Source organism: Phocoena phocoena, chromosome 2 (genome assembly GCF_963924675.1).
Source record: "Phocoena phocoena chromosome 2, mPhoPho1.1, whole genome shotgun sequence".
NCBI classification, from domain to species: Eukaryota; Metazoa; Chordata; class Mammalia; order Artiodactyla; family Phocoenidae; genus Phocoena; species Phocoena phocoena.
The window spans coordinates 31999246-32010944 of NC_089220.1; the positions used below are offsets into that span (position 1 = coordinate 31999246).

The 11699-nt window shown below is 50.9% G+C and overlaps 1 protein-coding gene across 1 annotated transcript in view; it reads right to left on the reverse strand.

Moving 5' to 3' along the window:
• Nucleotides 1-8834: 8834 nt before the first annotated feature.
• The window catches only part of SUSD6 (sushi domain containing 6), a 45863-nt gene continuing 42998 nt past the window's right edge, over nucleotides 8835-11699 (reverse strand). Inside the window, exons 4-5 of the mRNA XM_065872948.1 lie at nucleotides 10797-11215; nucleotides 8835-8860 (exon numbers count right to left, since the gene is read on the reverse strand). Coding sequence (XP_065729020.1) covers nucleotides 8835-8860; nucleotides 10797-11215 — 445 coding nt within the window. The remainder of the gene's footprint in view (nucleotides 8861-10796; nucleotides 11216-11699) is intronic.

Genomic DNA, 11699 nt, shown 5'->3' on the forward strand with positions numbered 1-11699 from the left:
TGTTGTCCCAGTAACATCTTTTATGGCAAAAGCATCTAATTTAGAATCATGCCTTGCATTTCTCTGGAACAATTCCTCAGTGTTTCTGGACTTGTTCGACCTTGGCATTTTGAGGACTACAGGCCAGTTATTTTGTAAAATATCACTCAATTTGGGTTTGTCTCACTTTTCCATGATTAGATTTAGGTTGCATTTCAGGGCATGTTATGGAGGTGATGCTGGGTTCTCTCACTGCATTCCATCAGGCAGTGCATGATTTTGATTTGTCCCCCTAGATGAAGTGTCTACCAGGCTTCTGTTTATCTGTATGGACTCCTGGTCTCCTACCTTATTCAATGGATTATAATCTATTATATCATCATCACTTTACTTTGATGCTTATATTGCTCTTGGTTTGGCCAGTAGAAGCCCCTTCAAGTGGGAGTCCTTCGGACATGGACCCATCATTTCTTGAGCACTTTTTTTGCTCAACACAACAAAATATTGCACGCTCATCTAGTAGTCTTCCTGCCTGGGCTCTGGAAACAGCCATTTCTCCAAGAAGCCCTGGTTCCTTTTAGTGGAAAACAGTATTTAAATGCCAAGATCTGAACTCTAGATGTGTTTGCTATTGAAGTGTCACTGCTCCCAAACCCTCTGGAAAGAGCTAGGGAATATCGGTGTGTGTGTGTGTGTGTGTGTGTGTGTGTGTGTGTGTGCGTGTGTGCGTGTACATGTGTACGTGCATTACATCTATATTTCTATATCTATTTATGTAGATTGAAACCATGAAAACCTACCATTCCAATCTGACACTGCAGGGTTCATTGTGTTTGTTCTGTTTCCCATTCTGATATATGTAACTCTGCCCCCACTTAATGGCATTAGAATTGAATTGTTCAGAAGAGAAGGGAAGGGGAGCTGCGCGATAACTTGATGGTTGCCGCCAAATTGCTCTCTGTACCAAATTGGTACAGAGAATGCACCAATTTACACTCCCAGGCCTCTACAGTCTGGAGAGTCCTCTTCTTCATACTTCCCACCCCACAGCTCCTTGGGTTTTTTCTTTGTTTGGTCGTCGTTGTTTTCAGTTTTAGTATTAAAAAAAATTGAACTATAGTTGATTTACGATGTTATGCTAATTTCTGCTATACAGCAAAGTGATTCAGTTACACATGTGTACATTCTTTTTTTCATATTCTTTTCCATTATGGTTTATCATGGGACATTGAATACAGTTCCCTGTGTTATACAGGAGGACCTTGTTGTTTCCACAGCTCCTTGTTGACTTACTCCCCTACCTGTAGTGTTAAAACACAATTCATCCTTCACGATGCAAAGCAAATGGCACCTTCCCTAGGGAGTCTCCCTGCTCGTCCCGAAAGAAATGAACTCTTCCCTCTTCACTCCCCAGGCACTTGGCTGGTGCGCCATCAGATTTCTTTAAGCTCTGCCTTAAGTTTCAGACAGCTATTTAATCTCTTTTCTCCCCTGTTAGTCTGCAAACTCTTAGAGGGCGAAGACTGAGTCTTATTCACTGCTGTGCCCCTGGAATCTAGTATCAGACTTTGTGTAAAGTGAATCCTAAAAAAAAAAAATTTTTTTTTTGGTTGATTGAATTAGCAAATGAATGAATGAACAAATGATTAGGAGTGGGAATGGCCATCCCATAGAAAGGCTACAGCACCAAAGTCTCAAAAAGTCTTTGGAGCCGATGTTGAAGGGCTTCAAGAGGCCACTCCAGAAGCCAGAGCAGCCCCCATGCTTGGTGTGTTTGTGTGGAGCCAAAGTCCTTCCTTTCAGCCCCAGCCAGAGACTGAACCTGCAAGCAGGCTGCCTTTGTTGGAGGCTGGACTACCTGCTCCCACAGGAAGCTCTGCCGTGGGGAAGTCCACACTTGCCAAAACCTCCTCAGTTTTCTGCCAAGTTGGGAATCGTCTGCCATCCCAGGCTCAGGGACAGTTCAAGCTGCCCCAGATGGGCTGCTCAGGACATTCCTATGCTGTGAAATTTCCTTTTCTGGGGGCCGTAGGGCATCATGGGAAATCTGAAATGCCAAACAGCTGTTCACCTCTGGGCGTGGGACGGGATGGTCCCCAAGCCCTGTGATGCTCCTCTACCACCACAGAGCTTAGAGCAGCAACCCGGGCCCGTCTTGGGAACGTGTCATGTCTTGCCCAGGTTCAGATTAATTCCTTTCCTCAGGAATTTAGCTATCTATCATCTATCTTTCTCTCTATATATAATGCATTATTTAATTTAGAAGAGGAATCGCAGTTTTGATTTTTCATCTCAAACATGGATGTCTCGGACGTCAAACCTGGACAGTTTTCGATATATGTCTTTGTTACAAAGAGTAAGCAAATTATATTTTAAAATTCAACTTCAGGAATAATGAAACAAGTGTGAATCAAAGCACCATTTTCTGTTAACTGGCATATTTTTAAAAATGATAACTCCCCACGCTGGTGAGGTTGTTTAGGAAAATGAACACTGCCAATGACAACGTAATTTGGAATAACTTCCCTGGTGGGCAATCTGAGATGTAGCAAAAGACTCTAAAGTGTGTGTTTCTTCTCATCTAGCAGTTTCACTTCCAGTAGTTTATGCCAGAGAAATAATTTAAAATACTATCAAACCACTGGTTGTAAGAATTAAAAAAAAAATTTGGCAACTTCAAAGTCCAAATTACCAATACGGCAGAAAACTATACAACCCTTAAAAATGAAGTCAACGAAATTTTATGAGATTAGAACAACATTGCCAGCAAGAGGTGGAATTATGGGTGATTGTAATGTCCTTTCTAAATTTTCTCAAATGCCTATGTGTTACTTTGGCGTACCGCAAGATATTTTAAGTAGCCTGAGAAAGCCCTGCCCTGGAGACTGTTACTACTTTTGTTCTCGTCTAGGGGTCTCCACTTTCCAAATTGGGAGGCAGGGGCTCAGCAGCAGGGCAGAAAATTCTTCTGCTCTCCTCCCATCCACTTTCCAACCTGAGGCAACCACTTCAAAGACAGCCCTTCCCCCAGCAGCTCTGCAGGTTTCTCGGGCTGTTGCCTTTGTCCCCCTCATCTGTCATCAAGAGAAAGGCCGCAAGCCTGTGGTTGACCCCGTTTTGACAAGACTACCCAGCATACCTTACCTGATGGGACATGTTTCTGCACCTATTTCCCAACGACAGAGACGACTTACCTCTCACTGAAACAAGCAATCTTTCCTGTGTTTTTTCTTGTAGAAGAACAACTCCCACCGCTTTGTGAATTTATGTCTTATCACATTTCTGCATAGCTTAAATGCCTCCTCCCGACACCGTGATGGGTACGTCCCATCCTTTGAGATGAGCATAGTTTATTATCCTCGTGAACAGTGTGCCATTTCCCTGCCCCAAAATTAAGTGTTTTTCCTCTACCTGAAGCTCACTGGTGAGACAGAGACTCTGAAGGGCAGAAAGAAGGGGGTGAGGGCCTGGAGAGGCAGGCAAGAGTGTGATGGGGTAGGAACGGGCCAAGGGAGGGGATCGCTCCAGCAGGGGTATCTGGGTTTGAATTCAATCCTGGCCCCGCTTTGGGCAAGTTAGTTCACCTCTTTAGGCCTCACTTTCATTCTATATCGTCTGGGGCTCTGGGCAGGGATGGTACCCACCTTCTAGAGCTGCTGTGTGGGTTCCATGAGTTTACACACACGGAGTACTTAGAAGCCTGACTGGTACAGAGTAAGTGCTTTTTAACGATCAGCTTTTATCACCATTACTCCTATTGGTAGAATACTCTTCTTTTCCTCTCCTTGCAATTAATGTCAGTGATGTCTGTGCGGACCCTTCTGAGGACTGGTGCTCTGAGGCTGAGACTGGGTGCTTGGCACAGATGCCCCTAGAATGTTTTCCCACCTGACACTGTTAGAGAAACACATCCTGACCATTACCCCAAGGGCAAATTTAAGGGTGGCCTGGTTTTCAATACCAAAGTACCCTGTACATCTCTCTACTCACACCCTTGACTTTACTACCTGTTGCAACTGCTCGAGTACTGTCGGCCTCTCCTACCTGGCAATGATGACCTCTTCACCTCTATGTCCTCTGCCCTTTCATCTCTAGATCTCCATCATCTCCCCTCCCCAAACTGTGCCTTCCATTTCTCCATCTCAGAGAATGGTGTTGCTGTTTACCTAGCTGCTCAAACTGCCTTATTTCCCACAAGACCCAACAACTTCTTACATGGTCTCCAGGTACTTATGTTATATCCCCCTAAATGCATTCTTCTTAAGAGACATAGATAGCTTCCCAAAAAAACGAACAAAAAAAAAAAAAAACCCCAGAGCTTACTAAGTCTTTCTATTACTTAAAACCATTAAGGCACTTGTTGCCCTTAGGATGAAGTGAAACTTCTCAGCTTGGCTGGCCGGGGCCTCCTACCACTGGCCTCTGCTTACCTCGCTCAGCCCGTCCTGAGCCACTCTGCCCTCAGCCCTGCCTGCGGCGGCCCTAGACGCCTTTCAGTTTCTCAAACTAAATGTGCTTTTCTGCTGCTTTCACACCCACACACACATCATGCCCTGCTCCGCAGCCTCACTCTTCTGGCCCTTCGCATCTCAGCTCACGTGGCATCTCATCCAAAAGGTGTTTCTGACTGTCCCCCGACGTAACTTCGGCGATCACAGCCATCACTGCATAGCGTTGGGGCTGTCTGCTTTCCTGATACGTTAGGAATCCCACGCAGGCCCCAGACTCACGGTGTTGCTCACTGCCGAATCCCAGCTTGAGCACAGTGGGGGGCACACTAAGAGCACTAAAAAACCAAGAGAAGTGATGTATTTCCACTTACGTTTGTGGTCTCCCTTCCCTGTACCTTCATCCTGTCTCCTCTTACCAGGTACCTCTCTCCCCAGAGCTAGCGCTTCATCCCTTCACGAGCTCCTGCCCATAGGAGGGTTGCTGCAAAAACTTTCTGGAAGGATCACATCTCTCACAACTGCCTTCATAAGAACTTTTTTTTAATTATTATTATTTAGAAATGCAGTTATATACATAGAACAATTAAAATTAAATTAAACTTTGTACAAATATTAAAATACTATCTTCACACCCACTGCAATGTACAGGATACCAAAAAATATATATATAAAATAAAATAAAGCAAACCCAAACTGACTGACATCCTGCACAGTCAATGATGCGTGTGTCATGTGAAACCATTGCAGAGATTCCATAGTGGTGTGATGAGAAGCCTGGGCAGGGTGTGGTGGGCTGCCAGGCAACCCTCCTCGTCCCTCTCTCCTCCCTGCTTGGCGATCTGAGTGCTTTGCCCCTGCATCTTCCCCAGCTCCTAGCAGAGGGCTCAGCCTTGGGGTTCTCATTCAAAATTCTACCAGATTTTCAACTGGTGGTTAAGAGGAGTCGCTTCCCAGGAAAGCTGAGCCTGCCTTTCCCTCTCCGGGGAACTGGTTACTCTACCACTCAGTGCACCCATCTATCAAACAAAATCCTCTCGGAGCCCCTCACCGGACACCAGTAATGACAGGCCCGATGCTGAGAGCCAGGAGCCCTAGCAGGCTCCACGAGAAACGCTCCCAGCCTCTATCCTCAGCAAAGAACATCTGGAATTAAGCTGTCAAGCCCGTGTCCCTTCCCTCCTGGGCCCGTTATTCTCAAGGCGGGGGGGGGCGGGGGGGGGGGGGAAGGAGGGGAACAGGCAAGGATCTAGAAATACTTGCAGCATTTTCCATTCTCTACATCAAGATGTTCCCTGGGAATGGAAGTGACATTGTTATGTAGAAAGTAAGTGGTTTGAGCTCTTCTGGGATGGGGAGGGGAAAGGCCGAGTGCTAGGATTCCTGGGCCACCACTAACTTAGCCGGAAAAGTGTACCTTTGTCTGTCTTGCCATCCAGCTTCTCCACGGAGCTTTAAAGCTGGGGGAAGGGGAGAGGAGGAGGGCAGGAAGAATGGGGATGACAACATGAGTTCTGTTTGCAAATGGAGTGTTAGCAGGATGTACATTGAAATACCTTATAAGACCCAAAGAACTCACAAAGTGGCCAGGACTCGGCCCATTTCACGGTTCACACCCAGTGAAGTGGGAGCGTAGCACACAAAACTCAAAAATGGCAAAAGACAGAGCCTGCGTGCTGAACTAAGGCATTGAAAGGGATGGAAAGTTTAAGTAATTTTCACCACATACTGGTCCTTGAAAGTCACCGGAATGTGACTGCAAGTTGCCAGGATATAAAACCTGCACTGAGTCAGCTCATGTATGCAAAACAAACAAAACAAAACACCCTTTTAAAAGTCCTTTGGTGCCAACCGTTCTCCTGGGCAAGTACTCTGCTGGACTCCCCTGGAGGGGAGCCCGGGAAGCCAGACCATGGGCAGTTTTCCCCACCTGCTCCAGGCCCCTCTGGCAGCCCCCAGCACCACCTTGTCTCTCAGCCAGGCCCCACTCCAAGGCAGCTGTGGGGGGCCCTGATCCTTTGCAAGGGACAAAGGCCAGAAGCTCTAGAAACAGCAGCGCATGGCTGATGTGGGAGCAGAAAACTCACTGCGGTAAGCCGTCGTCGGTGTCAGCAGCAATGAGGCTGGCTCTGCACCCACAGGCCGGGGGACTCCGGGAGGCCCCAGCAAAGCCAGTGACATGGGGGACCTGGCAGGGAGGTTCCTGACTTTTCTCTCTTCCCTACCGGGTGGCGAGTCTGGGCTTGTGATCCCCAGGGCGGGCGGGCCAAGCGGAAGAAGGGTTCAGAGGGCAGGCGGGCCAAGCCGGTCACCTCTGTGGCTGAATATACCGCAAACAAAAAGTGCAATCTCTTGGGTGAGAAACCCAGAGTAACTGGATAGAAAAAGGTAAGAGCTTCCATTTAAAGAAAGATCCTAGACTAGAATTCAGGTGTTGGAAGATTGGGCAACAGAAGCTGCAGGCTCAGCAATGAGACTTTGGATGCCTCCCCCTGGTCCCTGCTCTCTTTTGCAGGAAGACAAGGGCAGCTGGTGGGTGGAACAGAACCTGTGCAGGGTGAAGCGGCGGGGCCGGGGACCCTGCCCTCCAGATGGGCCCTGTGCCAGCAACGGCCAGCAGGCACGTCTCCAAAAACGGCCTCTTCTGAGGCCAAGGACAGCCCTGCTCTGTTCGTCTCCCTCCCTCCAGCTCTCGGGCCAGGGCTGAGGGCACACAGCACGAGAGGGCTCCCGCGGGGAGGAGCCCGACTCACCTGAGCCGAGGGAAGACTACAGGGGCGGCGAGCCCCCCGGCAGAGCCCGGAGTAAAGTGCGCGTGTGAGAGTGGAGGCGGGAGGCTGAGGGCGGGCCATTCGTTCTTCTCCTCTTGGAGGCCACCCGCAGCCCCCCCGGAGCTACCCTGTTAGGTCAGGAACTGAAAACACATCGGGCTCTACTATTTTCACCACCCCAGACAGAGGCTGGGGGAAGAAGCGGAGGCGCGGTGCTTCAGAAACAAAACAGTTAACACGCGCTCCGTAGTGCCACATCTCCTGAAGAGGCAGCAGCCCTGTCAGTGTGGGACCCTCGGCCGAGGGAGCGGCCCCAGCAGGGCCCCGGAGCCAGGCTGCTTCCAAACCATCTCCACCAACAAGCTGGGGCGGGGGTGGGGGGTGGGGTGTGTGTGCCGACTGTGTCTTGGGCCCTCCCGGTGCCAGGAAGACCAGGGAGTCGTCTGCCAGCTGTGACGAGTGGAGGGGCGGCAGGGGAGGGTGGAACGAGGAAAAGCAGCAGCGAGGCAAGCAGCAGGATGCTTCCTGGGCACAGTTACTAAGGCACGTGACTGTGGTGAGGAGGACCCTCAGGACCGGGGCGGAGCTGCCTGCAGCTGCCTGGGGACACGGTCCGCCGGCGCCTCTCAGGCCCCCTTCCCTCACCATGAACCCAGAACAGGGCAACTGGCCCCAACTGCCAGCGACCAGATGGGCATCCCATGGCATCTCAGCAACACTCCCGACCCGTGGATGATTCGCCTCAGGCCCCGGCCGGCAAGGAAGCCGGAGCTGCGCAGGATCAAACCCAGGAGGCCACATGCAACTCCCCGCTATGCTCCAGGGAAAGAGAAAAGACCAAGGCCAGGAAGGCCAGATGCTGGAAGTAGGAAGTGAGAACTTGCATATGCGGAAGACGATCGATCATTATCAGCCACCGTCCTCCCCTCCCTTGGGATCTTCTGGATGCTTCTTGGAGACTCGACAGGGCCAGGTGCTGGCACCTCTGAGCTACAGAGCTGGGCGCTGGGACAGCTCTGGCATGACTTTACACAGCCTGCCTGCTCAGCCAAGCAATGCGCTGAGCGTCAACCAAGGGTAGGCCAAGGGAGCCACACGCTTGCCCCAATTCGAGCCATTCTCGGATCTGCTCCCGCTAAGGGCAGCGGTGCCAGTCCCCAAAGGAAACAGGCCAGACCCAGGCCCGGCCCCCTGTGTGGCAGAGTGCCGCCACCAAGGCTTGCAGGACAGCAACAAGCCCGCGTGACAGGGACACTGGACGGGCGGGAGGAAGGCACAAGTAAACGCAGCGCTCTCGGGCCCATGGGGGCTGCCGCCCAAGCGCTCGCTCGCTGGAGCGGACCCGGAGGGCTCGGGGAAGGAAGGGCTCAATCCAGCACATTCAACGATGTCCCCGACACAGACGGGAAGGTTGGGCCAGGCAAAAAGCCAGCTCCTCCAGCTGTCCAGCAGGCAGATGGTGAGAATCTTCCTTGAGTTTCCAGCCAAGGTGGGCCTGCAGGCCCTCAGAGATACAGAGATACACAGATACACAGGTGGCAGCTCAGGTATCCGGGCAGGGCAGCTGGAGTACGCGGTGCTCAAACCCACAGGGAGAGGGAGGGAGGGCAGAGAGGAGAGAAGCCAGCGGCAGCCCTCATGCTTCTTTCAACAGTGGGATATCTGCGGGCAGAGGAGGACGGAGAGCACAGTGGTTAGCCCGTGTGAGTGACTCTGCAGCACACCTGACCCCGTCGCAGGGATCCTATGTTTAAAGAAATAAAATGCCCTGTTCACAGGCTTCTAGGTAGCCTAAATCCCTCACCCTTTTCTACGCCTTCCTTGCTCATCTCTCCCTCTGCCTGTGTGACAAAATCGGAACATTCAGTCGGGTACTCAAACCCCTTCTGGTCCTACCACCTTGAACCCTCTTCTCTGCTTTAACTATGCTGGTTTAGTTGCTTCTCTTTCTATCCTTATTCTCGCCCTATGAGGCTCCTGAGCCCTGGTTAAGTCTCACCTCCTCCTTCAAGCCATCCTCCAGCTGTGTGTTACTGAGTAAATCACTCCCCATCTCTGGGTCTTGGTTGACTCATCTGTCACCGGGCTTAGACTGACACCTTAAGGGCCTGGCTTCCTTCAGTACTGTCAGCCCCAGACAGCTCAGGCTTAGCCTGCAACCAACTCGATAACCTATGTGTCTTGTTTTTTTGCACTCCTCATTCTGACATGGACCCTACCATTCTCGGTTCCATTTTTTCTCAAGTACAGGCTCCATCTTCCCAACTGACTGACAATCCATGTGGGCAGAGAGCATGTTTCACAGTTCTTTCCATCACACCTGAAACCTAACCCAGCACCTGGCACAAGATGGGCTCTGAAAAACGCTTGTTCAATACCTGGAACAAAGCAAGGGAGCAAGGAGGAGAAGGGAGAAGAGCTGGCACCACCTTGGCTCCTTAGGAAGGGTAAGGGCTGAGGCTTGTGTCAATACGTGCAGACACACAATATGTAAAGCTGGCTGCCCATGGGGTCACTGGCTTCCACCTTTAAACCCTGGCCACCTATTTAATGGCCCCTTCCTAGCTCTATATCCCACCAAGACAAAAGGAGGCATGCTGCTGGCAATCAGGAAACCCTACACCTGATCTGCACTTAAGAATTTCCAACCTCTTTGCTTTCAGATATTCTAAACCATACACATTAACTGTGCCCAGGACTCCCAGGAAACAGAGAGTTTTCTCTAAGGCTCTTTTACTGGGGGGGGGGGGGGGGGGTTCTAAAGGGAAACATCTAGATTCAGTCTGCATCCTGAAACACAGTGGGATTTTACGTAAAGATGTTTTTTAAAGTGACAGAGTCAATCCCAATGTTCGACTCTCCAGGCTCCCGTAAAGGCAGAGGTGTCAGGAGGGGGCAATTTTGTTCTCTGGCTGGTTTGCCACAAAGGACCTGGAGTGACCTGAGAGGCAGCACGGCACCACGGGGCTACAACGCAAGTTTGGGAGCAGATCCCTCGGCTTCAAATCCCAGCTCAGCCACCTACCAATGGGCAAGTGACTTAACCTCTTTGAGCCTCAGTATCCCTATCTGTAAAAGGGGGCTGGTAATAATACCCACTTCTCAGGATCACTGTGAGGTCTGACTGACACAGTGCAAGAAAACCAACTAGCACGGGACCTGGCATGCTCCTATTTAAAATGAAGCAGCTGGAATGCTCTGGGAGAGGCAGGCTCCAGTTTCCTCTGTCATAAGACCCCACACCTCCTTGTTATTCCTGTTCTTTCAGGAACATAAAAATTATGACAAGAGGACAGGCCCCACTCCACCTCCAACCGGCTGTCTACCCTTTGATTTAGCATATCCCTGAGGCCATGAATAGTTTCGGAGACTCCAAACCTATTAAAATTCACAGACAACAGTGAAAAGCCGCCCTATACGGAGCCCAAAGGCCTACCTGGGGCTCCGAGGGTAAAATTCTATTTTGTAGGATAATCCCCCAGGTATTATCTTTCTTTGCCGCCAGATACACCAATTATCAGAAAGGTTCGCCTTCCTTCCTCACTCCCAGCAAGGACCCTGAGCAGATAATAACTTACGGTCAGCACAGAGCACCTACCATCTGTGTATGTCTCCGACGTGAGGCTTTGTATGTCACTGTTCTCTGAATCTGGGGCTTCTTTGTGTGCCACTCGGCTGTTCCCTGAGCCAGCCACCCAGGAGGAGGGGGCTGCCTGATGCACCATCACAGTCTCCGAGCCCCGAGAGCCCCGGGCTTCACACAGTCCGGGCTGGCCTGGGGCCTCCTCCTCTCCACCTGCGGAGGAGCAGGCCCCCTGGTCCTGCAGCTGCTGCTCCCGCGGCCCGCTCCTCCCACTGGGCCCAGACCCTTCTGACAGCACAATGTGCACTCTGGGGTCAGCGGGCGGCACACAGCGACCGGAGCTGCCGTACACAGCCTCCTCGTACGACGGCAGCGCGACCTGGACCCCATCCACCATGATGGACACCTGGTCCCCGGACACCCCCTGGTCACGCCTGCATCCGTAGGGAAGGACAAAGGAAGAATCAGAATACACGCACAGGTAAATATCACAATATCAACACCACCAACCGTTTCTGACCACTTACTATGGTACCCGGCACGGCACTAAGGGCTTTACACACTTGCCCCACTAAGTCCTCACCTGAGTCCTTTCAGGTAGATTCACCAAGAACGCAGATGAGGCTCAGAGTAGTTAAGTAACCTACCCAGTCGCACAGCTGGTAAGGGAGGAAGCTAGGATGTGAATCCATTCCACCTGCTTCCAAATGACTGTGTTCTTTACCTCTGGGTACACAGGCACCTAGCCCTCTGGTCCTGTGCAAAACGAGGAAGCTAGAGACCCAGAAATAAAGCCATTCACTCAGCACAGCTAAGACAGGAAAGTGGGGAGAATGACGGCTACAAATACTCCGTGAATATACCCCTGCCTGCGCACTTCACGGCGGTATACTGTATGGTATGTAAATGACATCTCCA